This window comes from Gekko japonicus, unplaced genomic scaffold, assembly GCF_001447785.1.
Source record: "Gekko japonicus isolate JY-2015 unplaced genomic scaffold, Gekko_japonicus_V1.1 scaffold2923, whole genome shotgun sequence".
Classification (NCBI taxonomy): Eukaryota; Metazoa; Chordata; class Lepidosauria; order Squamata; family Gekkonidae; genus Gekko; species Gekko japonicus.
Window position 1 is genome coordinate 69,941 of NW_015173763.1, and position 26,315 is coordinate 96,255.

General features: G+C 40.6%; 3 protein-coding genes across 3 annotated transcripts; 1 reads left to right on the plus strand and 2 right to left on the minus strand.

Moving 5' to 3' along the window:
- Positions 1-563: 563 nt before the first annotated feature.
- LOC107120747 (vomeronasal type-2 receptor 26-like) lies at positions 564-8,454 on the minus strand. Its single transcript, XM_015423518.1, has 4 exons — positions 7,645-8,454; positions 5,225-5,452; positions 2,682-2,808; positions 564-1,465 (listed from the first exon to the last, which is right to left on the minus strand). Exons 1-4 carry the CDS (start codon positions 8,452-8,454, stop codon positions 564-566), a joined length of 2,067 nt encoding a protein of 688 aa, XP_015279004.1.
- Positions 8,455-15,917: 7,463 nt separating this feature from the next.
- On the minus strand, positions 15,918-16,448 carry LOC107120748 (RNA-directed DNA polymerase homolog). The gene has a single exon (XM_015423519.1). It carries the CDS (start codon positions 16,446-16,448, stop codon positions 15,918-15,920), a length of 531 nt encoding a protein of 176 aa, XP_015279005.1.
- A 4,905-nt stretch (positions 16,449-21,353) lies between these two features.
- On the plus strand, positions 21,354-25,965 carry LOC107120749 (vomeronasal type-2 receptor 26-like). Its single transcript, XM_015423520.1, has 4 exons — positions 21,354-21,782; positions 23,201-23,428; positions 24,528-24,654; positions 25,064-25,965. Exons 1-4 carry the CDS (start codon positions 21,354-21,356, stop codon positions 25,963-25,965), a joined length of 1,686 nt encoding a protein of 561 aa, XP_015279006.1.
- The last annotated feature ends 350 nt before the right edge of the window (positions 25,966-26,315 follow it).

The following is a 26,315-nucleotide window of genomic DNA, read 5'->3' on the forward strand; positions in this document are numbered from 1 at the left end:
GACTGGTTTTTCTCCCACCTTCTTCAGCTATTAATGCAGCAAAGAAATTCAGACCTGGGTCTTGGGAGAATACACATATACAGTTCCAGGTATGTGAGAAGAATAGACTTATAAATAACAAAGTGATAGATGTTTTGCTTTTCATTTTTAAAGGAGCAGCACCTAAACTGCCAATTCATAAAAACATTGGAAGTCCCTACCAGACTCTCTCCATAATCAAGATAATCTGTTCACCCTTCCCACCAGAACTCACTGGCTTTTCTATTTTTTTCCTAGACTACACAGCTGGTCAGCTGTGAAACTGTTTGTTTATGCTCTTCTAACATTCCAGTCTTCCTATCTCCTATTTTAAAGGTAATTGGATGTAGCTGGAGAAGGCAAACACTTTATCACACCCACCTTCCCTTAAAGTTACTGAAAATAAAAACCAATGGAACTTCCATAAGTATTTTGATTAAATAAATTCTCAAGAGAATTCGTACCAATCCCAATGCATTTGTAAATTTGAAAATGGTATAACTGGTATGAATGGATATAGGTAACTTCTGAGAGAGGCACTATATTCAGCATTTCCTCATTTTAATTTGTTTCTTGGTGTTCAGCTCAGGCTTCAGAACAATAATGTAGCATTTGGGAAAGAAAATGCAGCCCAACAGCCCTGCACTGGAGGCTAATATAGAGAAAATCTCCACAGCCACTATGTATTTCCCTTTAGTGCTCAAGTAGGTTGGAATAAAGGACAGCCAAACACTGCAAAAGACCAACATGCTGAAGGTGATAAATTTGGCTTCATTGAAACTATTAGGTAGTTTTCTGGCAAGGAAAGCCACAGTGAAGCTGGCAATGGCCAGGAAGCCCATATATCCGAGGACACAGTAAAACATGGTAGCTGAGCCCTCATTGCATTCCAATACAATTTCTCCAGTCACTGAATACATGTCAACATCTGGAAATGGGGGAGCAGTTACCAACCACACAGCACAAATGCCCACTTGAATAAGGGTGCTTAAAAGAATGATGGTGTTGGCTTGTCTTTTCCCCACCCACTTCCTCATCTTGGATCCAGGCTTAGTAGCCAGGAAAGCTAAAACCACAGTGATGGTTTTAGCCAATACAGAAGAGACAGCCACTGAAAAGACGATTCCAAATACTGTTTGCTGTAGGAGACAGGTCACTTTCTTAGGTTGGCCAATGAATAACAGTGCACAAAGGAAGCAAAGCAGCAGTGATAGGAGTAGAGTATATGTGAGGCTCCGGTTGTTGCCTTTCACAATGGGTGTATTGTGGTGCTTCACAAATATTTTTAGCACCAGAGCTGTGTTCAAAACGAAGAAAAGAACACCACTGGCTAAACTGAACCCCAAAGGTTCCCGGTAGGACAAAAAAGTTACAACTTTGGGAATGCATGCATTCTGTTCCTGATTTGGATAATAATTGCCTTCACACTGAAAACAGTCAGCCATGTCTGAAAAATAAAAGTTGTGCTACAATCATGCATAGTGTAAGTTGGCATGGGAACTTGTTCCAAATCAGAATAGCTCATTTACCTTTAAATCTTGACATCATGAGGCAACACTTGGCCATGGATGTGTTCAAACCAACCTGCCAGGAGGACTGTCTACTGGTCTTTATGCCATTTTCCAATCAGCACCATGTATGCAAATGCTATGATGTTTTCCTCCAAATAGTTCTAAAGCCAGGCTGCAGGGTGTCAAGCTGTTTTGGGGTGTTTTTTTTTAACAGAATCCTCACTTTGTTAAATCTTGCTCTGACTTCAACCTTGGCCGTTTACCCTTCCTGCCACTGTCATTTTTGTGGACACTTCTTAACATAATGTGAGCTGATTAACAAGTATTGAAAAATACTAGATTTTAATAAATGCCTGCATAGTGAGGATTTACTCATTGCATCTGAAGTCCACATAAACTTAATGTGCAATAATATTTCATTAGTATTTACGGTGCAAGAAAACACCTTTATTTAGGCTCCATTTGTTTAGTCTTTACTGGGTATTGTTTTAATTTGCACAATTAGTTCCACATTTACTTTCTGCTACTTCTTTTTAAGGATGTATCCACCTTTACTGAGAGGTGAATGTGGGATGTCCTTTGTGTGATACTCTCAACTGCTACTTAGTATTCTTTCTCAGTGGAAATCTTGTGCTAATTTAAAAAGTATCTGAAAGAAGCATCTCCTTTTTGTTGTGAGGAGCAGAAGTTATGATATTTCCAATAGTCTGTTTCTGTCAAAGCAATACCTTAACAGTCCTCATACACTTTAGTAGACAGGTACATTCATTTACATGAGGTGTCAACACTATTTGTGTACTTCCTGATTTGTTGGCTGTTTCGCTACTTCCTGTACTGAATAAAGTATGTTTAAATCCCACCCAAAGAGAGTGATCTAATTTTTTTAAGTTCTTTGGATCTCAGAAGGTAGAGGCTTGGAAGATGTTCTTTGAACTTTTAGTGCTCTGCAGAGAGTGAACCCAATATGACCCAATTTCCTACTTCTAAATAATTACTAAATAATTATGATTTACACTTCATATTCTTAAAAAAGATAACATGAAAGCAATGGCCCAGCAATGTCAATATCTATATGGGTTTACATGTATTTTTGCATGTGTGTTCATCCTAATAACAATCAAAGTGTCCAAAACAACATAGTAGAATTCTCACCAGTCTGATTAGATATCTTTCCATCTGGACATGGAAAGCAATCGTAGCAGCAGAATGGCTCCCCTTCCTTCTTTTGTTTGCGGTATCCAGGATAGCAACTCTCACTACATACAGAGAGAGGCAGTACCTGACCCATCAATGAAAGAAGAGAGTGTGAAGAGTTCAGAATTTTTTCAGGTTCAGAAAATAACATGATATGTAAGTAGTTTATTTTCTGAGTATCATTAGCAGCATTACTGCTGATAGAAAGAGGAGGAGGAGGAGATTGAATTTATACCCCACCCTTCACTTGGAGTCTCAGAGAATCTTACAATCTCCTTCCCTTCCTTTTCCCACAATAGACACCCTGTGCGGTAGGTGGGGCTAAGACAGCTCTGAGAGAACTGCTCTTGAGAGAACAGCTTTGAGATAACTGTGACTGACCCAAGATCACCCAGCTGGCTGCATGTGGAGGAGTGGGGAATCAAGCCCAGTTCTCCAGATTAGAATCTGCCACTCTTATCCACTACACCAAACTTTGAGTCTTTAATCCATTGTTGTATGCATTAAAAGTAATGAAGGGCCCCAGTCACATGAAAGATTTTGGGCTAGGAGAGGGACGGATCAGGGGCGCAGCAAATGGGCACGATTTCACCGCAAAATCTGGGAAGCGGCACGCACCCATCCCCGATCTGGCCCTTAAAAAACCCCACCTCCCAAGCAGGACTTACTAGAGACGCCGCAGCAAGCGCGGCCGTTGGATCGCCCAAATGTCCATCTTCCAGAGCAATTGAGGCTCCCAGCCGAACTGTTGTCCGTCTTCCAGAGCAATTGAGGCTTCCAGCCGAACTGTGCATGCGCATGCATGCACAGCCGGCGGCCTCCCGCTCCCCTCTGTGGCTTTCTCCCTGACATCTGATCGTGCCAGGGAGCAACTGCGCGGCAGCTCACAGGATCTGTGTGATCCCGCTGCCGCGTGTCTATTTTGGTGCGGTTTTCAAAAGCCACACTTTGCCCGCGCTTCCCTTCCCCCCCGTGTGGCAGGGACCAAGGAATGAAGTTGTTGGAGCTTCCAGAAGAAATTCACACTTATACTGTGAGATCCCTAAGGTTGAGGAAAGGCCAAAGATTCACCTTGGGAATCTCAGCTTGTCTGATAATTGCTGTTTGTATTCTTACTCTGTTAAAGGAAATGTTGTAACTTTAGGAACACAGCAAATTCTGCATGTTATACTTATATACAGTATCAAGCTTGGTACTGATAAACATTATTCCATCCAAGGAAGTTAATAGAAGTTACTGGGTTTTTTTCTTCTGGTTTAGTTCAGGGCTCAATTGGGATTACTTCTTTCATAAGACACTTAAGGATGGTCTGTCAGGTGGAGGCTTGCTACCTCTTTTTAAATGTCATTTATTAACCCCTCCCCGACTTTCACATCTTCCCAGGCAAATTCACATGTCAAGTCATCATGTATGTATGTGGAGTGAATTGAACCTATGAATAGATTTCCATTGAAACAAACAAATAATTTTCTAAGCAATTTCCTTATATAATCTGCTTTGCTCCAGTATTAAAGAATCCAACTCAACTGTCTAATTCAACAGATGACCAGACTCTAATGTTGTTGTTTTTGAATATCTTTACAATGAATCAAACTGAATAACAGAAATTGAATATGAAAGGAGCTTATGTTCAGATGGAACAAATATCCTGCAAAAGAGGAAGAGAAAGAAGGAAGTCTACCTAAAGCAGTCTTTGTTTATGCAGTTTCCTGTGAAAGAGAGAAAGGGAGGAAAGAACCATGTACAGTCCAATACTATGTTTATGCAGAGAGGTACTTCATTTGGTTTTATTCCCAATTATTTGTGTATGACTTTGCAGTTGAAGGGATTATGCAGGTAGTATTCTTGTCAAAGAAATAGAACCTACACAAACTTAACCTATTAATTTTTTTCCCATTGCTCTTAAGAACATTCAGTTCTCATTCACACTTGCTGGGAAACATGGGGGGGAGGCGTGGCTGTTTGCAGCGGCACACTTTGATCTGGTCAGACGCGATCAGATGGGAATCAGGTTTCAGTTCATCAGCACACGTTTTTGGCACACCACAACACAGTGAAAGGAGCTGCTGGAGCGATCAGACGGAGGATGTCCATCTGCGGCCCATCGCAAGTGTTAGCTACTGCACTTTCGCCGGTAGCTTTTAACTGTGGATCTTCAGCTGGACACGACGGGCTGGCAACGGGTGCACGATGCCTGCCAGATGTGCCCGTTTGATCACGCCCTTAAGATCCACCTGGCATCCGTAAGTATCCCACGGCAACTTCTATGTGTGATCGGAGCCCCAGTAAGGAAGAGGCAGCCTAATCACATGCTTCATCAATCATCCTTATCAGTTCCAATGAGAGTCCATTATTTCTTTTCTTATCCATGGTAGACATGGACAATCAAAATTGTAAAGTATGAGAAGAGTGTCTCAATCCAATACCTTTTCTAGCCTTTCAGCAGCACAGTATCCATTCAGATTTGCCTGCTTTCCACAACACCTGTGTTTGAGCCCTACCTGATTAAAACAATTGTGCCATTCAATAGCATCCTCATTAATGGAGACTGCTTTGTCCAGTGGGCCATGGGGATCCATCTTCCCAACTTTCATTCTAACAATAGACTGGTTTGGGTAAGTGACCCAGTTGATAACATCAAATCCAGCTTCAATTTCCCCATTCTGGTCAAAGGAAATCTTATCTCCAGCACTGTTATTAAACTTTATATATCTCAGAAATTGGTGGAGCTAGATAAAAATGAAAAACAGATTATGTAAGAAAAGATGCCAGAGAAATATGGTCATAGTTATTCCAGAAGTATGTAGTGAGAGTTCCATCTTGCATATAACAAGATAAAAAAGGAGACGAGCCATTCTGTTTCTTGAAGGGAAGATGTCTGATCATAAGATACATCATTAATCGAAGGAAATGCAGATGTCCAGTGCTCTGTAGAAAATCCAGAAATTAAAACATAACAAGGAATTCCTAAAGGATTTGTATGATTTTAGAAACAAACTGCAGGGGAAATATAGGTAAGAAGACTTTCAGAAACATCCCTAAATGTATGTTTGTTGCTACTACAATTCTTTTTGTGTGGTTTGCTATGAATACAAAGGAATACATGTGAACATTAGTAGACCACCACACAAAAAGAATCTTAGGTAATCATGATATTGATGTTGTTGCAAGTTAACCAATAGTATTTGGGTTCATGGTACAGAATGTTTGAGTAATGGTTTTCAATAGCACTGAATTATTTTAGGGGATGACAGAGCTCTCAAATATTAGACCTTGGACAAGCTGTAGAGCTGAGGGTTGGAGGCAGATGTATGTGTGTGTAAAGAAATAGAAGGATGAATATGGAGGGCTGGATCCCACTGAGTCATTCCACCAATGACACAAGAGAATCTTGTTAATTTGGAGCATCAAAACCTTGTAATAGTGGGGATTTAGATGAGAATATTGACAGATTAACTTCCAATGATGACTTCCAATTAGCTTCTGTGACGACCTTATTCTGGAGGACTGGTTTCCTTTAAAAGTTCTCTTTTTATTCTGTTTATCTGGGTATAGACGGCTGCCACCAGGAAATTTTAAGGATTTCCAAACCTTTATACTTTACTGTTGCTCTTACCCTTTTGGTAGACCGAGTTCAAGGCTTACGAGGAACTATATGGTCCTGAGGAAGTATTTCTTTCAGAGCTGGTATACTTGAATAAAATATGAAATAATTCATAAATAAAAGGGTAGAACAATGTAACTAGTAATGTGTAAATAATGAACAATTGCGTGGTGTATCACACACAATCTGCTCCTTTACTGACAGGGATCTTTTCATGTAACTTTGTATCACTTGTTTATCTCCATGCCATATAGGTTCACTGTCTCTTTCCAGTCTGTTATAACACCCAGACTTTACTATAACATTTCTTTACCTAAACTTTACGTTTTCATAGACTTAGCCCTCAGATCTCTTATCCTTTCTTTCAGAACAACCTCAGCTGCTCTTAACTGCTTCAACACAGAACTAACTTATTCCACACAGGTCTGCTTCTGACTTCCCCCACACACAGAACTCACTGAACTTATCAACTGTCCCCCTGTAACTGTCACTCCTAACTGACATACATACTCATCCACTCATTTTCACTTCCAAAACCCCTCCCCCTCTCTGTCAACCACCAAGCATACCACACTTGCTTCTCTCAACCACTCTAGTCTACTTACCACAGCCATGCAACCAAACTTTTAAAGAGACACACACACACCAAAAACAAGGAATCATTACAGCTTCCAATGATTATCTTCCATCTTGGTGAAAAATAGTAGATCTCCTACCTATATTGAAGTCACTATCTAATTTATTAATGGTATTGCTTAGGAAAACATGGGCAGTATTTCTTTGTCAGTAATATCTTTGTAGCTGTACAGCTTTGTGAAGGAAGATAGGAACCAAAGATGGAACTAAAAGTGAGAATGCAGTGATGCCAGGAGCAAGCAGAATAGGAATCAGAAAAACCAAAACACCCCAAAATAATCCCTAGAAGTGAGTTCACAGACATAAGGACAGAAAACAGGAAATGCTCTTTGGAAGCAAAGACTATTCATACTGGCTTACTACAATATAGCTTTAATGTAAAAGCTGTTAAAATCCAAAATTTACAGAAACAAAGCAACAATAATAAATGGAAGGCATTGCAAATTTATCAAAAATAACTAAATTCCCAAACCTAACTGAAACCAGAAAGTTTTTGACTTTTTAGGAAACTCCAGTAAAGAGGGAGCCAAGTAAAAACCTTATGAAATAAGCTTGAGGTAAGCAACTGAGAAGGTCCATGTTCTCGCTGGCCCCAATGTGCCCTCTAGATCTGTATTAGGATCTTCATGGGTTTTAAAACTATTTTAAATTATTGGGAAATTCAGATGGGAGGTTCATTACCTGCCATGGCTGAAGATTTGGAAGCTTTTTTCTCTTTCCTTCCATCATTGCTCTGCTAACCTTAGATGAATACAGAGCATTTACAGCATGAGCCACAGCATGGACAGCATTATAGATGCTGTAGCTATGGCCAATCATGTTCATTTCCAGATAAGGCTGAGGTAGGTTTTCCAGTTTCTCCTCTCCAGTGCAGTTACCTATGTACTCAAATTGCCAAGAATTTCTCAGAAAAGAATTTGGGAACATACAGCCAAATGCGAGTGCCCAGAAGTCTTTGATAAAACCATCTTCTTTACTATCAGAAGGACTTCTGCTCTGAAGAAATTCTTGGAACCCTTGAACTTCATTGGAGTGAATGGCAAGAGATAATGCACCATCGAACAATTGTGTATCCCAATATGTTTGGCCAGGATATGATTTCATTTCCATTTGGGCTGTAAGAATCCAAACTTCTCCTTTTGTCTTTTGTAGCATATCTTCAACTCTTGGCAAGCTTAGCAACATTCTGAAAATTACCATGGACAGAGCATCTCCATATAAAATTGCAACATTGGCTTTGCTGTTCATAACTGTAGTATACACTTTCTCTGACCATTGCCCAATTTCTTTAAACTGATTCTCCATACCAAAATTGTAGATTGTTTCTATGAAGTCAAAACAGATGCCATTCTTGGAAAATTCAGGAAGTATATTCTGCATGAACCATTCTAAATTTGCACCAACTCCACCAAAGAATCCAACCCATGTCCACTGGAAATGGAGAAGTAACTGCAGAATCCCCTTGAACTGGAGAGCTTCATTGGGAACCATTTGGTATAAGGAAAGGATTTGGGTGCCTTCTGTCATCAGTGGAGCAGGCCCATAAGAGAACTAATAATAAATTTGTTCATGTGGAAACAGAAATGCTTTCATCTTAGAAAAGAAATGTATGCATGTATGTAGGTGTTCAGTGGTGCCTTAGTAATGGAAAAAGTGTATGTTTGGTTCAAATGTTTTCTTGAGATTCTGCTATGATTATTGAGTCCTGTATTCCTACAATAAATAGTATATCTTGTTCTTTTTAAGTATTTCAATTACATTTTGCAATTGATATCACAAGTCTGATCCATTCTTGAATCAAAATTTGCCAATTGGCAGAATGTTAACTTGTACATTAACTTGCCCTACTTAAATTCCTTGACATGTAATCAGTAGGCATTTTGTTGAGTCTCTCACACGGTAGCAGCTCCCAAATTAGTCTCCATGAGCACACACTTGATCTCTGAACAAAAGCTGGCTTGGAAATATATCAGTATAATGGAGGAGAATGACATCTTTCTTGCAAGACCTTTCCTGCCTTTTTTCCAAATTGAGATTGCTTAATCCAATCCTAAAGATATCTCTATTGGAACAATGATATTGACAGTAATAGATAGGGATCCATTAACAAATTAATCACTGACACACAATCCCAGCTGCCTTCTTTTAAATACAGAGATCCAGTGGACAAGATCAAGGAGAATGCTTGCCAGGGCTTTCTTTCTGGGGGAACGCACTGGAATGGAGTTCCAGAACCTCTTTGACAAAATTCTTTTTAAAATGTTTTAAAGTTCATGAGTTTTTAGTATACAGATTCAATCAATCAAATTTATTGTTACAGTCAACGACCAGTGCACTCAATCATTTTACATAAAAACACTTGAAGAGTATACAGATTTAAAATTTTGTTTCCCTCTTGAGAGTTTTGGCACCTGTTTTTTAAAAGCCCTGCCTGTGGCTCCCAGAGCAGTCAGAGGCCTGCCCATCCCAAATTATGTCCTTACCTCATATACCCCTGCCACCTGTGGCTGCTGTTTCTGGTGATGGCGTCAGAGGCTGGCCAACTCACTTCCTTACCGTTGCCTTGCCTGCCCCTGCTGGTGCTAGTTGCCTTGTGGCAATGCTGTGGAGGGCAGCTGGAGATGCCCCTGATGCTAACTGATGGTTCCCTATCATTGTGGTGGAGAGGCATATTCAGGCAATGCTGGCAGAGGGCATTGATTGGTGTGAGGGAGGCACTGATTGCTGTCCACCTCCAAGAATGCAACGAGACTGTTATACAAAAGAAGGATGGTGAAGTTGTGCCACAGCATCAACAGCCAGGGCAGTGGATAGGTGGGCACCAGGTGGCTCCAATGCTATCCCCAGCACAGGCCTCCAACATGGGGCTCAGGGCATACTGAAGACCATGGATATCAACATCCATCAGCTTACTGTTAAAAACTATTTTCATCAGTGATGCAAGAGTCATTAACAATGTTTCTCTTCTGTTTGCATTCTAGGTTCACACCAAAAGTATGGTCTGCCCTAATACATGAAATGCACCCATCTCTGTATTCAGAATGCAAAGTCATATTCAGAAAGGAAAAGAATTTAGGAATCACTTTTATATTTTCATGTTCCAGACACGTATTTTACCTGAGGAATCTTGTACATGCCCCAAACCTTTGGGATCAGATAGGAAGTTCCAGAGGCAAGACCCTCAATTACTGCAATTAGATTGTCCTGGATGTCACACCTGTAGTTTGGGACAAATCTATTCCAAGGGGAAAGAAGTTGCAGAGCAGCATGGTAGGCCCATCTTGGGTTCAAATAGGTGTCATAGATGCGGAAACCCAAGGTGAGGTTGGGCAAGAGCCTGGAATTGTCATTGATCTCCTTTATGGCAAATACCATGGCCAGGACATGCTGGTAGTTCTGAGTCATTGCACTGTGAAGAGATTTGCATTATTTCTCAATAGCACATTATGGATTTTGGAATATTACATCCACTATTTTATATACCTTGTTCGCCTTTTTCAGTATTTGCATACCACATTTTGCAAGGCAGTCATTAAAAGTAAACATGGGGGGTGCTAAAGACATTGAACAATACAGCTCTTAACAAGAAAAAAACAACACCCATACAGAGATGGGTTTCTGTTTCCATAATGGGAAAAATTGGCAAAAAAGCAAATAAATCAAAATACTTGGAAAGTAAGCAACACAGTGTTTCACAACCTTAATGAATTCTTTCCATCGGTAGAATGATAAAGTCACTATTTCCTGGAATAATGCTTTTAGAAGAAAAAAATGCCTCTTCCAAGGCTTCAAAATCTAGGTTTGATCCTTCGGTTTTGACCTCGCGAACTTCATATGGCACTATTATTTATTTATGGCATTTATAATCTGGCTTGGACTATACAATTGACAGGATGGGGTATTCCGTAATCAACACAATAGGATTAGGGTTCTAGAATCAATCAGAAATCTAAAAACAGAACTGAAACAAAGCATAAGTCTTAACATGACACATGAGTAAATGATACAGAAATTACATAGTAGGACCCGAGTTACAGTATAGAGATCTAATAATTTATCTAAGTAACTTTGTGAATAATTTAGTATGGTGCAACTCTATGGCCTGCGTAGAAGAGCTCTCTTGAATGATTCAGTTTTGCATACTTTGCAGAAAGCCAGGAGAGTGGGAGCCTTCCTGACCTCCTTAGGCAGGCCATTCCATAAGTTGGGGGCCACAATGGAGCAGGCACATGTATGAGAAGTTGATTTTGCCCGATTTTGCCCGTTTGCAGGTTGGCACTTGCAGAAGACCTTGCTCTGAAGAGCAAAGCTGTCATGGTGATGTGTCAGAGGAGAGGCTGTCTTGCAGATATGAGGGTCCAAGGCCATGAAGGCCTTTGTATATAATAGTCAATACTTTAAACTGAGCCTGATAACTGATGTGTAACCAGTGGAATGACTGTAGACTGGGAGTAATATGCGTGCCCCATCTAGCTCCCGATAATTGCCGAGCCACAGCATTCTGCACCAACTGGAGTTTCCAAAGGAATTTTGAGGGAAGGCATTACAGTAGTCTAGTATGGATGTCACCAAAGCATGGATCCAGGCAGCCAGATCAGCTGTATCAAGGTAGGGGGGCATCTTTCGGGCTAGGCTGAGTTGGGAGAAAGCCTTTTTTGCAGCTGCATTAACTTGCTTCTCCAGCAATAGCACTGGGTCCAGTATAACATCAAGGTTCTTAACTGTGTCAGAAAAGGTCAACTGTACTCCATCAAAAGTGGGGAATACAATATCTTTCAAGACCTCTGCCTTCCCAACAAACATTACCTCTGTCTTTTCAAAGTTTAGTTTTAGTTCATTCACTCATAGACAATTTACCACAGCAACCAAGCAGCAATTTAGGACTTGGATGTATAGAGCTGGGTATCATTTGCACATTGATGACAACCAACCCAAAAGCTACAAATTATTTGCCCTAAGAGCTTTACATAGAGATTGAAAAGTATGGGGAAAGGAACTGAGCCCTGTGGAATGCCACAGGTCACGTCCCACACTGATGATAACTAGTTTCCATTCCAACAGCAACCCTTTGAATATGAAGAAAGAATTTGAACAATTTAATGGGCATCCTCTGATACCTATTCCTGCCTCCATCAGCAAGATGGTATGATTTCTTATATTTAAGACTGCAGAGAAGTCCAATAAAAGCAACAAAGAGGCATGGACTTTGTCTCCACAAAGACAGAGGTCATCAACTAAAGCTAGCAGAGCTGTCTCTGAGATTGTAGAGTAAAATTGCATTGCCCAGTTCCAAGCAGGCAGGTGAAGGGCCAGTGATGACCTTTATAAGCATCTCAGAGGTAACAAAGGAAATGCACCATTAAGATCTCTCTTGGTGTGCAACTTACTTGGCTTGGAGTGGAATACCTTAGCATAGGTCTGCAATGTTAAGACCTTGTAACAGAAACTCCCTCATGCATGCTGCAGCTTAAGCCTTACCATGTATTAGGCTGCTGGAGAATTTTAAAGAGATAGAGAGAAAAAACATAGGACAGGGAGAAAAGAACCATTTCTTACACAAAAGATTCATTTAATGGTCCCATAGGTGATTTGGTGAAGCTTTTTGGCATGGAGGTGAAAAAGGTATGATAAACCAGACCACCCAAAATGAGATCTCCTGGATGAAGATACTTGTGAAGAATATTGTGAGGATGCCACATTTTGCATTCAATGGTGTCGGCTTTACACACTAATGGTGGCAGCAGCAGCAACAGCAACAGTACCACTACCAGCACCCCAGGCGCAAATTTCCCCTTTAAGTGCATATCCATAATCACACAAGTGCCTAGATCTGAAAATGATCTCTCTATATAGATAGTCAAATGCATCAACAGAGTATGATGGAGTCCCCTGTGTCCTTGACCCCATCATGGTGCTGAATACTATGGAGACATATTTAAGTATTTGTTCATGATCTTTGTTATTCATTTTTGTTCTTGGCCACGGGAACACCTTAGGGAATTTAGAAAGTGGAAGACTTAATTACAGTCTTGACTGGTAGTTACAGGGTAAATTAAGTGAGGGGATATTCTTTCTATCAGCTGCAATTGGTGCAGAAATTATGTCCTTTCCTGAGTTCTGCCTATACTGATCTATGCCTTAGCAACCTTGAGACTGTACTATAACAATACAAACTTGACCGTGGAATCCTAGGGCTGCCCACAGCACAGAGACTGAGCACTGGCATAATCATGATGATGCTAGTCCACTCCCTATGGGCATTCTGCTGGGGGAAACAACAACATGCAACTCTTTGCAATGCACAGACAGCATAGCATCCCTGGTACAAGAAATATACCCTCTTCCACCACCCCAAAGTAAAAGTAGAAAGGCAAAAAAAAGACATTAAATCACAGCCCCTGGCATTCAAGACCAGCCCCTGACTGAAGGGCCAGAAAGAGAGTTTCCAAGGAGGCACCCCACTGCAATATGTCACCACCAGTCACATAGGGCTAGCTAGGGAATATCACACAGACAGGCATGGCTGAAATGAAAAGGCACATGGATAGCATGGCTGAGGCTCCTGGTTTGATCCCCACATAGGAGGAAGAGAGAGACAGACAAAAGTCCTGAGGCTGACTTTTGCCCTCACAAATGATATAGGAACAGGATGACCAGCCCTGGGAATTGTATATATTAATTTGTATACTTCAAATTTACTTTAACAAAATAACAAGACAGATGGACAGAAAAGAAGAGAAAGGATCTCACAGCAGACATTGTTGGCTATTTAGTTGGGCTGAGGGAATTCCTACTCTTTCAAAAATATTCAATAGCTTGTGGACCAGGGTCTTAGCCAAGGCATTTCTTAAAAAAAAACTGCCCCTGGATAGCACATGGCATAGTCTATGAGAACTCATATGTCAGTATGCCCTGCAGCTGACTTCTCTGAATGACCTATGGTATCAAGAGAGATCTTATCAGAGGAGGATGTTGACTATTGGTAATGGAATAAGGGGTCCTCCTGGTCTTCCAGCTTTCTAGAAGAGGGTGCCCCACTGGACTAGAACATCCCTTGGCTAAGATAAGGTCTTCAAAAGTTTCAAGATATCACAATATTTCACAGATCTGGATAAAATAATAAGAAAATTTGTATGGTATCCGAAAAAAGCAAGAATAAAATACTTCAGGATAAAAAAAGAAAGAGGTGGTTTCGGGTTACCAAATTGGGAATTATATTATCAAGCTATGGCTGCAACATGGATTAAAGACTGGATCCTATTAAACAACTCAAGACTCTTGAAACTAGAAGGACATGATTTGAATATGTGTTGGCATGCATACATTTGGTACGAGAAAGATAGAGTACACTCAAATTTCCAACACCATATTCAATGAGGAGCCCTAGTAAAAATCTGGAGAAAATTCAAAGAAAATGCTACCTGAAAATACCTAGATGGGTCTCGCAGCTCGAAGCTTTTATAAAACCTACTCTTTTAACCAAGAATAAATAAGAACCATATGAAGTATTATTAGATAAAAAGAATGAATGAAAAAGTATAGAAAATTTACAGATGTTGAATATTAATTTGACATGGTGGGAAAATGTACAATTGAAATCGAGATTCAGTAAGGACAGTATAATCGGTTTTTACCAGACACATAGTGAACTAAATAAAATTTGGCTCTCCTCAAGTGATAAAATGATTCAGAAAGTATATAATTTCGTATGAGAAGACTATATGCAAGATGAAATTGTTACATCATCCATGATTTCCTGGATGCAGGATTTAGGAGACAACATTGAGCTGGATGAGTGGGCCAAGATTTGGAAAGCAACAAAATATTTAAGATCAGTAGCATATAAAGAAAGCATATATAAAATATTTCACAGATGGTACTGGTAACCTGACAGAATAGCTAAATGTAATGCAAATAATTCTAAGAATTGTTGAAAATGTAAAAACAATGTTGGATCCTTCTTCCACATGTGGTGGAAATGTAGGAATGTGCATAAATATTGGTCCGACATTAAGAAGATAACACTAGAGATCACAAACATAAATCTAGAATTACTAGCAGAGATATACATATTAAATATAATACCAAACATGGTTACGCAACATGACACCTATTTGCTAACAAATATGCAGCTAGAATACTAGTAGCCAGACATTGGAAAACCAATAAGTTACCCTCGAGATATGAGTTAAAGCACAAATTGTTAGAGGCGGCAGAGATGGATAGATTAAATGTATTATTACAAGGAAAGGATGATACAATATTCCAGAAAAGATGGTCAAAAGTTTACCAATGGTTGGATAAGTAACTTGTATATAAGACTCTATATACATCGTGTGTATTTTTTTTGCCCCCCGTAGGGGGATTTTTTATTGCATTTTTCTGGGTGATTTTTTATTGCATTTTTCTGGGTGAGCCCCTTCGAGATGGTGTCACCAGACTTCGAATACTGCTTTGATAGTGAGTAACTCTCTCTCTCATATGGTGTAGTTGCGTTCTGCTGATGTGAGTTGGCGGGAGTAGTATGCACAAGGCTGTAAAGGCTGGGTGGGGTTGTCTTGCTGAGAGAGGACGGCCCCTATGGCGACACGAGAGGCATCTGATTCGACGGTGAAGGGGAGTCAGGGGTCCGGGTAGCGTAGCGATGGGCCAGAGGCAAAGCAAGTTTTTAGGGTGGTGAAGGCATGGTCTGCCTCAGGTGTCCATTGAAAGGGTTCTTTTGGCCGAAGTAGGCATGTCAAGGGTGTGGTTAATGCTGCATAGGATGGAATGAATTGGCGGTAATAATTGGCAAAGCCGAGGAGTCGTTGGCTGTCCTTTCGATTCTGAGGGGCTTGCCACTGAAGAATGGCTTCCACTTTCTTTGGATCCATCATGATTCCTCATGGTGACACGATGTGGCCCAATAACAGATTTCAGGCACATTTTTCAAGTTTGGCGTAGAGTCCATGGGTTCAGAGGCGTTGGAACACTTGTTGTACATGCTCAGTATGCTGGGTCAAGGAGGCGGAGTAGACCAAGATGTCATCCAGGTAAATAATAATGAACCAGTCCAATAGATCTCGGAACACATCGTTCATGAAGCGCTGGAAGACTGCTGGAGCATTTGTCAAGCTGAATGGCATGACTAGATGTTCATATTGACCGTATCTGGTGCCAAATGCTGTTTTCCATTCATCACCGGCCTTAATGCATACTACATTGTATGTACCTTGAAGGTAAAGTTTGGTGTAGATCTGTGCCCCTTTCAGATGATCCAGCAGTTCAGGGATCAATGGAAGCGGGTAACAATCTCGGATTGTGATTTTATTCAGGGCACGATAATCATTACAACGGCGGAGATCCCCTGTTTTCTTCTTGACAAATAGGACAGGGGACGACAAGGGAGATGTAGAAGGCCGAATAAATCCGCGAGCCAGGTTTTTCTCATGGTAGTCCCGAAGGGTTGCCAGTTCAGGTTCTGCCATAGGATATAAGCGGCCCATGGGTAATGGAGCATCTGGCAGCAGATCAATGGCACAGTCGTAAGGCCGGTGTGGGGGCAGTTGATCTGCCTCCTTTTCATCAAACACGTCTTTGCTGTGCACGAAGCTGTTTTTCAGTATTGCACTTGGAGTTGAATTGGCCCAGAATTCACTGGAAGCTCATGTGTTGATCTTGGCATTTAAATTAAAGCAAGAAATAAATAAAAACCCAACCCTCCAATTAGAGGAAAGGGGTTTTATATTTTATTGAGAAAGGCCCTTATATGGGGAATTTGATAGTTAAGAATAGACTCCAATGGTTAGGATTTGATAACAAAGATATGGACATCATAAAACAAATAAAGCCCTCATTACTGAATTTGGATAGAACAAGTCCATTATTGAGGGCGCAGCAGTCTTCCTTGGAGTTCCCTTCTCTGTGCTATCTTGAGCTACTTAAAAAACCCTATCAATTCCTCATTATAGAAAACCATTTATGCTCATTCAATTAAATTATTTCGTTCAGCTATAGAGGAAGGCCAATTTGCATACATAAACTGGTCCAGTTGTATTTCTGCTTGTAAAAGTGCTCTAGTCTAAACAGAAATGTTGCACTGGATCCAACCCATTCTGTTGGATCTTGACAGCTTTATAACTGAGCTTCACCCTGTACTTCTTAGAACAGCCTGTGTCCCACATGGCTTTTCTCCAGGCAGATGCCATGATCACCAGTTTTCGGGGTCAACCGGTCTGCCCTTAACTTATTTGGACTGGTGGAGGCTTCTGGCAGGATCATGCAGGGGTTACTTATGGCTGGAGCAACTATGGAAAGATCCAACAGAAACCCCATTCAAGAGCAGGCAGCAAGCCGGACCTCTACCCAACAGTTAAAGGGGGATGTGGAGTAAGGGAGAAAGGGACTAAGGTGAGCCAGATCCTCTCCTCTCCCAAGGACTGAGGCTTTGTCTGCAACCCACTGCTAAAGGATGGTAGAGGGCAAGGCATCCCTGGGCTCCATCCTTCACAAGTTGGAGCCTGGCACTTAGTATGGACTCTTTTTTTTTAGTGGGTGGTAAACAGGGATCATTTCTTCTTTTCCCCCCCGCCACAGTTGAAAACTTCTCTTCAAACAAGACAAACATGTTATTCAGGAGAGCCTCAGGGAATACCCAACTTCAGCTACAAAATCCTGTAGCTAACAAACAAGACTGCCATTAAGTCTTCCATTTGTTAAATTCACTGGGGAGATCTAGTAGTCCATAAACAAATGAGTAGCAAAATTAGGGAAAGCAGGTATAAATATATTCTCGTATCATTCAGAACTATAGTAGGCTCATGGCTTCCAGCCTATCGGCAGACAGAATACTAATATCAAAGAGTTGTAATCATGTAGGTTTTCATGACACTGCTGTGGATACCAACAAGAGCATCTATGTTCACTGAGGAGACACCAGGTATGGTGATACTATTGATATTGCTGCTGCTGCTTCTGCCTCCACTGGTGTGTCAGGCACATGCTGTTAAATGTAAGGTCTGGCATCCCCATGAGATTATTCACAAGTATCTTCATCCAGGAGATCTGATCTTGGGTGGCCTTCTTTATCACAGCTTCTTCACCTCCACGCCAAAAAACTTCACCAAAGAACCTCCAGGGCCACTAACTGAACCTTTTGTGTAAGAAGTTATTCTTTTTCATGTACTACATTGTGTAGAATATATTGTCCAGCAGACCAACACGTGGAGAGCCTTCAGCAGCAGTAATGAATGGACGAGTTTCCATTATGCAAGCATAATTTGCAATTCTATGCAGGGTTATTCTGATTTAAAGCCACTCTTTTCCACTTTAAGGTATCTCGTTTCCCTTCAACTGAGTTGCTTCTGAAGTTCAAACAGAGGTCCTTCACAGCACTGATTGGTGCTTGGCAATTCTAATTTACAATGCACTCTTGTAAAATATATTTTCATTTTGATTTATTTTCGTTTCTACTCCTGTTCCCATTCTCCATCTAACCTCAGCAACTATACCAGGCATGCCCATAGCATAAAGACTTGTCTCTGGTCAGCCGAATGTACAAATACTTCATGGAAGGAAAAAGCTCAAAGACAGGTTAAGAAGTCATTATTTTCCAAATTTTCTAAAACCTTCCTCTGCATTTGAAAACAAGGCCATTTGGGTCTTTTTCTTTTCAGCCAGTTTCATTAAATTAAAATCTTTACATGCATTCAGTGTCAGATTATAGCGAGATATAAATTCAGCCTGGTCTCGACAGACCTATGGAGCCATCCCCAGCTACAATCTGCTGGCAAGAATGTCAGTCAGTTTTTTAAACATTTTAATTCAAATGAGAAATTTACTTGATTTGTACTTTTTTGTGTTTTTGTGTGTGCACGCATGTGCATGCATGTGTGTGTGCACCTGGAAGTCATGGCAACCCTCTAGTGACTGACCCCTACTGGGGGCCTGGAGGATATTCAGAGAGGTGGCTAAATAAAACCTGCCCCTATCTCCTGACTGCTGATATTCCAAGGAGGTCTCCCATCCAAGTACTTGCCAGAGTCCACCCTGCGTAGCTTCTGAGATCTGATGAGATCAGGCTTCCCTGGGCTATCCAGGTCAGGGCTAGTAGATCTGTACTTCTAAAGTGGTTCTGGGGATGCACATTTTGCAAACAGGAATATTTTTACTTTCTTTGCATTTCTCTTGCTTACAGCTTTATCATTAAACGTCTTTACTCTGCCATATTGTAAATATACACTTTATTGATATAGTATATTCTATTCTAAAGAGAAATAACATTCTAAAGAGAAATATGCTATATTATAAATCTATTTAAGTTTTCTGTGCAAACCATGTTGGTTTAAGGATTGACTGACTTGTAAACTATGGTATACAAATATTTACAACAATGAGGAAAAGCACACAAAATGGCAATGATTTTAAAAAATCCACAATAAGATACTAAAAAATAATCCAACTGTCTTTGCAGTGCAATGACTCAGAACTACCAGCATGTTTTGGCCATGGTTTTTGCCATAAAGGAGATCAATGAAAATCCCAGGCTCTTGCCCAATGTCAGCTTGGGTTTCCGCATCTATGACAGCTATTTGAATGCAAGGTGGACCTATCAGGCCACACTGCAACTTCTTTCTCCCTGGAACAGACTTGCCCCCAACTACAAGTGTGACATCAAGGACAACTTATTTGCAGTAATTGAGGGACTTGCCTCCGCAACATCCTACTTGATCCCAAGTGTTTTGGGCATGTATAAGATTCCTCAGGTAGGATATATGTGTAGAGTATGACCATTTCAAGTGATTCACACATTCCTTACCTTTCCAAATGTGACTGTGCTGTGGAGATAGAAAACAGTGTATTTCATGAAAAGGGGTAGATCTTGTACTTTATGACAACAGAAAACTTAAGCAGAAAAGAGTTTTTCATTCTGTTTCTTTACCCACTAAAACATTTGTTGACTATAACCTTATTGTTGCTGATGTCCATTCATCCAAGAAAAAAGAACATCTGTATCAGCTCTTTGATCCTGATAATATATAGTATAGATTCAATTTTTCAGTTTAATTTTTTTCATCCTCTTTCACACTTTTATTCCTCTTACCATACTAGAGCAAGTTAAATTCTTCATAGCTGCATACCTCAGTACTCTGGTAAAATGTTTGGAGAAAGATTTTTGTGGGTCTCATAAATGATATTGTTTCTTTTATCATCCATGTTAACCCTCCATGGAGGTAAGTTTATGTTTTGCGGGAAGTGTCACAGAATGGCCCCACTGACCCATAAGCTTTGTTCTGTTTTGTTCCTCTGAGATGTATAGGCACTCAGTGGTCATCCAGAATCTCTACCTGGTGATGTGACCCTCTCCGGAGTTCACCCCACTCTTGCAGGAGTTTTCCCAAGCTTCTCCTTCAATCCACTGCCACCAGCTGATCAGTTTCAGAAATTTATGCCAAAAGGGCCAGTGGTTTTTCTCTAATTTTTACCTACAGTGTAAAAAAAAATCAAATGCACAAGAGAGTCCAGTGAGACAATACCAGAACACACAGACTGGAGCAGAAAGAATGAGCTGGGTATAGGTGCATGGTGACTACTCTGCAAATTGGCATAGTGTGAGAGATTGTATAACATGATTTATTGCTTACATGGCACAGAACTTTGTTAGGGGACCTTACTGTCTTGTGCACATGTTTGTTTCAGCATCTGAGCACTTGCAAATTGCATCACACTGGTCTTATTCAGAATGGTCCAATTATATAGTATCTTCAGCAAAAGACTTCACAGGACAATACTGTACATAACAAACAATGAACACATAGGAATATTAGGAAAATATATAAAACAACTTGTAGGAATGTAGGACTTAATCGCCATAGGAGAATCTCAAGAAAACAATTGTTGCAATGCTTTTCCTCTGAAAACTATTCCACTCTGAAAACATTTCTGCCCACATAACTAATTTTTCCCCTTAGTTCTCTTATGGGCCTGCTCCACTGATGACAGAAATCACCCAGATCCTCTCATTATACCAAATGGTTCCAAATGAAGCTCTCCAGTTCAAGGCCGTTCTGCAGTTACTTCTCCATTTCAACTGGAAATGGGTAGGATTCTTCGGTGGAGTTGGTGTGAATTTAGAATGGTTCACACAGAACATGTTTCCTGAATTTTCCAAGAATGGCGTCTGTTTTGAATTTATAGAAACAATCTACAATTTAGGTATGGATAATCAGTTCAAAGGATTTGATAAATGGTCAAAAGATGTATATAAAATACTCATGAACAGCAAAGCCAATATTGTGATATTATATGGAGATGCTCAGTCCATGGTTATTTTCAGGCATCTCCTAAGTACACCAATCTTTAAAGATATGCTACAAAAGCCAAGAGGAGAAGTTTGAGTTCTTACTGCCCAGATGGAAATTAAATCACAGCCAACCCAAACATACTGGAATATAGAATTCTTCCATGGTGCATTATCACTTGCCATTCACTCCAATGAAATCCAAGGATTCCAAAAATTTCTTCAGAGCAGAAGTCTTTCGGACAGCACAGAAGATGGATTCATCAAGGACTTCTGGGCACTGGCATTTGGTTGCCTCCTCCCAAATTCCTTTCTGATACATTCTTGGCAATTTGAGTACACAGGTAACTGCACTGGAGAGGAGAAGCTGGAAGATCTTCTTCTGCCCTATTTGGAAATGCATATGACTGGCTACAGCTACAGCATCTACAATGCTGTCTATGTTGTGGCCCATGCTTTACATGCTATGTATTTGTTGACACCTAACAGAGCAATGACTGAAGGAAAGACAAAGAAGCTCCAGAGTCTTCAACCACGGCAGGTAATGACAAGAATGCTGTAATCGGAGGGTTAGTTTGTGCAGCATTGTTAGAGATGCTGATATACAGGTAATTTTAACCTCTTGTTGTTGTTATTTCCATGGTGTTATCCCAGATATCCATTTTTTAAAAAAAGGAATAAGTTTTTTTTTCTCGTGAGTGTGCTGATTATCTTTCTGTGTGTTTGCCTATTAATCGCCTGGAAAGTTAGTAACAGAATATGCCTATGTGGCCTTCTCACATACCGCCCTCCCCACCCTAGTTTTGGATCCTAGGTATACACAACAACATTCTTTAGGTGTTATTATGGGTAATCCATGGAAGCTGTCACCCAGGGTCCCAGGGGAAGTGCACATGTATGGTTCTTCACATACGGGTCCTGAATAGTAGCCTCTTTGGACCTGAAACTTTGTGTACATAGTTTGCAGACTGATGTGGCATCTTCAGCATTAAGGAATGACACCATTGTTCCCAAAAATGAAACATTATTATCTACAAATGAATAGATAGAAAATGAGATAGGAAAGAAATTTTAAAAGGCAGTGAAATGGCAAGATATTTGGCATATTAGATAAAATTTAAATGTCTATATTTTCTGGTCCTTATTAAAATATGAAAATCTTTGATATTTAGAAAGCTAATTAGTCTATGGGACAGTTGCATGGCTCTGCACATGTCTCTGAAGAACATGGGAAGAAAGGCTCGATGCAAAAAGGAATAAAAGGAAGCTTGAGCATCTGAGAGGAAGAATTATGCTAGACACTTGGACAAATAGCATGGAGGGACTGGCAGAATCCAAAGACCAGGGAATATGAAAGGGGACTTTAGGAAAGGCCAAGGGAGTTTCCATGGCAGGAACCAGGAGATTTGTCAGATCGATGGAGAGGAAGAGTGCCGAGATCTACAAAAACAATATATACTCCCACTGCACCTCTTTTTTTCCTTCTCTTTCTGTGTGCTGTATTGGTTTGTCCCCCTTTTCTGTTCTAAAAATATATCCTACCAGCATTACTTTCAGATAAGTAGACTTATGCACATCCCAAAACACAGTTTTTCTCCTTAGAACAGCCCCTGTTCCATAAAATGTTTCTTTACAGAGGTTCTATGATCCCTAGCACAGTCTTTTTGGTGGTCAAAGGACACCCCTCTTCACCAGCAGCTTGGACCCAACCCATTGCCATCCAACTCTATCTATCTGGGACATCCCATTCCTTGTTACCTGTTTTCTTTATTTGTCTCCTTTTTTATATATAGCTCCACCACTTATTAAAAGGTGTGTCCTTTAACAACAGAGTCAAAGGACACCCCTCTTCACCAGCAGAAATGATGCTTGGACCCAACCCATTGCCATCCAAGTCTATCTATCTGAGACATCCCATTCCTTGCTACCTGTTTTCTTTATTTGTCTCCTTTTTAATAGCTCCATCACTTATTAAAAGGTGTGTCCTTTAACAACAGTGCCGGTGACAAAGTTTCCTTTAATGAGAATTGGGAATTAGTCACAGAATTTGATGTCATCAACTGTGTCACCTTCTCAAACCAATCTGTCATTCAAACTAAAATTGGAAGGCTGGATCCCCAGGCACCTGTGGACCAAGGAATCATCATGAATAAAGGTGCCATTGTGTGGCATAACTGGTTCAATCAGGTAGGAATTGAATTTTGGGAACTTTCAGTTTTAATAACATATGCTGGGAAGGGTCAGTTGTCTCCCACAATAGTGGATACATTTCACACTATGAAAAGAGACAACTAGAAGAAGAAGAGAAGAGATTGGATTTATACCCCACCCTTCACTACCCAGAGGAGTCTCAGAGTGGCTTACAAACTCCTTTCCCTTCCCCTCCCCACAACAGACACCCTGTGAGGTAGGTGGGGCTGAGAGAGCTCTTGACAGAAACTGCTCTTTTTCAAGGACAGCTCTTATCAGAACTACATGTGTCTTTCTCTATGATATCTTTCCATTATCTGCAGTTGCACTTTACATCATCTTTAGTTCATGTCTTCAGCAGCAAAGACATAAAATTAATTTTCCAAGTTATGTAAAAGTGATGAGTTTCTTGCAACTGAATATTACTTTTCACTGTGACTGTGCAATTATATGCAGAGTTACTCCAGTATGAATGTATTGAAATTAACAGGGTAGAGTAACCATTCAAAGGATTGCATTATACATCTTTAGTTCTTCTCAGGTGTCATATTTGTTTAGGAAATTATTCTCTGCAGAACATGAATAGTTAATATGTCATGTTATCCTCTGTGTAAGACGCTGCAATCTGTATTATAGAAAACAGCACCTTTGCTTCAGACTTTTATCAATGATTCAAGAGGGTTGTCCATAAAAAAAATATGAAGAGCCATGCTGGATTAAACGTCCATTAAGTCCAGGGTTGTGTTCACACAGTGGCCAAGCAGCTATCTCTAGGAAGCCCAGAAGCAGGATGACTGCAACAGCAGTCTTCCTCACATGGTTCTTAGCAACTGATATAAAGAGTCACACTGCCTCTGGTGCTGGAGAGAGTAGATACCCCTCATGCCAATTGTGACTAGCAACCATGGATAGCCCCATCCTCCATGAATTTGTCCACTCCCCCTTTTAAGCCTTCCAAGTTGGTGGCCATTACCACATTCTCTGGCAGCAAGTTCCACAATATAACTGTTAGTCCAGCTAAATAGGAGTTCTTTGAATACCAGTTTTTGTTCTTAACTTGAATATTGACATTCCTTTTCCTTGATTGATGGGATAGGTTCAGCCCCTTTCTCTGTGTAATGGCCACTGCCATCCTGGTAACAGCAAGAGAAGGAAGGAGGGGGAGCCTTTCTGCTGCTACGATTGCATCCCATGCCCAGAAGGGAAGATATCGGACAAGAATGGTGAGAGTTGTCATGTGCAAGTTCATCAAACGGGCTGGCTGCAGCACAAAGGAGCATGCATGCAAGAGTAGCATTGAGATTTGGGGGGATTTCTTCATCGTTATTGGTTAGTTATTTGAGACAGAGTGGTGAGATCAAGCACTCTCTAAAATAGAGACTCCAAAGACGGGATGCATGGTCCCTGATTATCCTCATCTTCAGACTCGCATGGTAGTCTTCAGACTTGCATTGTATTCTTCAAACTCACATCTTCAGACTCACACTCCATGGCCTCGCACATAGAACTGATTATGAACTAGGTTCAATGCACATATGTATGATAATGGGAAATGACACTAAAAGAAGCTATGAAAGCCAGCCATTGCACTAGATTGTCATGTGATTGACATTGCCCATGTTCTTTTTTCAGACATGAGTGACTGTTTTACATGCCCAGATGAACAGTATCCAAACAAGAATCAGAATGCCTGCATTCCCAAGGTCGTCAGTTTCTTGTCTTATGAAGAACCATTGGGGATTGGATCAGCTGTTAGTGCTCTTTCATTTTCACTCATCACCCTTCTCATCCTAGGACTATTTACAAAGCACCACGACACTCCCATTGTCAAAGCCAACAACAGAAGTCTCACCTACATGCTTCTCATCTCGCTCCTCCTCTGCTTTCTTTGTGCCTTGTTATTCATTGGCCAACCTGAGATGGTGGCCTGTCTTGTACGACAAATAGCTTTTGGCATTATTTTCTCAGTGGCTGTTTCCTCCGTGTTGGCTAAAACTATCACTGTGGTTCTGGCTTTCCTGGCTACTAAGCCTGGATCGAGCATGAGGAAGTGGGTGGGGAAAAGCTTGGCCACCTCAATTGTTCTTTCTTGTACTCTTATTCAAGCAGGCATTTGTATTGCATGGCTGGTAGCCTCTCCCCCTTTTCCAGATGCTGATATGCAGTCAGTGATTCAAGAAATTACACTGGAATGTAATGAGGGCTCAACTGCCATGTTTTACTGTGTCCTGGGCTACATGGGTCTCCTGGCCATCGCCAGCTTCACTGTGGCTTTCCCGGCTAGGAAGTTACCTGACAGTTTCAATGAAGCCAAGTTCATTGCTTTCAGCATGTTGGTCTTTTGCAGTGTTTGGCTGTCCTTTGTTCCCACCTACCTGAGCACTAAAGGGAAATACATGGTGGCTGTGGAAATCTTCTCTATCTTAGCCTCCAGTGCTGGGCTGTTGGGTTTCATCTTTCTCCCCAAATGCTACATTATTGTTCTGAAGCCTGAGTTGAACAACAGGGAACAACTTATAAGGAGGAAACACTAAACATATTAATTGTCCCATGCATAATTTTTCCTAGTATCCAGTTTTACAGTTTCTAATTTTAATTGGCCGTGGCATGGCTTACATTGGAAGAGAATTACAATATCTTCTTGTTATAAAGTTGATCTAGATGCAATACAAATAAAGTCTCTTCTTAAATTTGGTGTAATTATTCTGTGTTCCTAATTCGCTTTTTTAGTCTCATGGCATCCTTTACATTAGATACTATGCTTAATATTAAAAGCAGGGTGGAGTTTTCTGAATATATGGTGCATATCCATATACTCAATATTGGTATGCCATCTTTCCATATGACCACATTGGCTCAAGGCACCTCACAATATCCTGCTGAA

What these genes read in the sequence shown, in the direction of transcription:
- LOC107120749 (XM_015423520.1), top strand. Translation starts at nt 21,354, where the DNA reads ATGGAAATTAAATCACAGCCAACCCAAACATACTGGAATATAGAATTC. An exon ending in AGAGTCTTCAACCACGGCAG is followed by an intron (nt 21,783 to 23,200) that starts GTAATGACAAGA and finishes CCTTTTTAATAG; the next exon opens with CTCCATCACTTATTAAAAGG. An exon ending in GGCATAACTGGTTCAATCAG is followed by an intron (nt 23,429 to 24,527) that starts GTAGGAATTGAA and finishes TTGATGGGATAG; the next exon opens with GTTCAGCCCCTTTCTCTGTG.
- LOC107120748 (XM_015423519.1), bottom strand. Translation starts at nt 16,448, where the DNA reads ATGGGCCGCTTATATCCTATGGCAGAACCTGAACTGGCAACCCTTCGG.
- LOC107120747 (XM_015423518.1), bottom strand. Translation starts at nt 8,454, where the DNA reads ATGGTTCCCAATGAAGCTCTCCAGTTCAAGGGGATTCTGCAGTTACTT. An exon ending in CAAATCTTCAGCCATGGCAG is followed by an intron (nt 5,453 to 7,644) that starts GTAATGAACCTC and finishes ATTTTTATCTAG; the next exon opens with CTCCACCAATTTCTGAGATA. An exon ending in AAAGATATCTAATCAGACTG is followed by an intron (nt 1,466 to 2,681) that starts GTGAGAATTCTA and finishes TTTATTTTTCAG; the next exon opens with ACATGGCTGACTGTTTTCAG.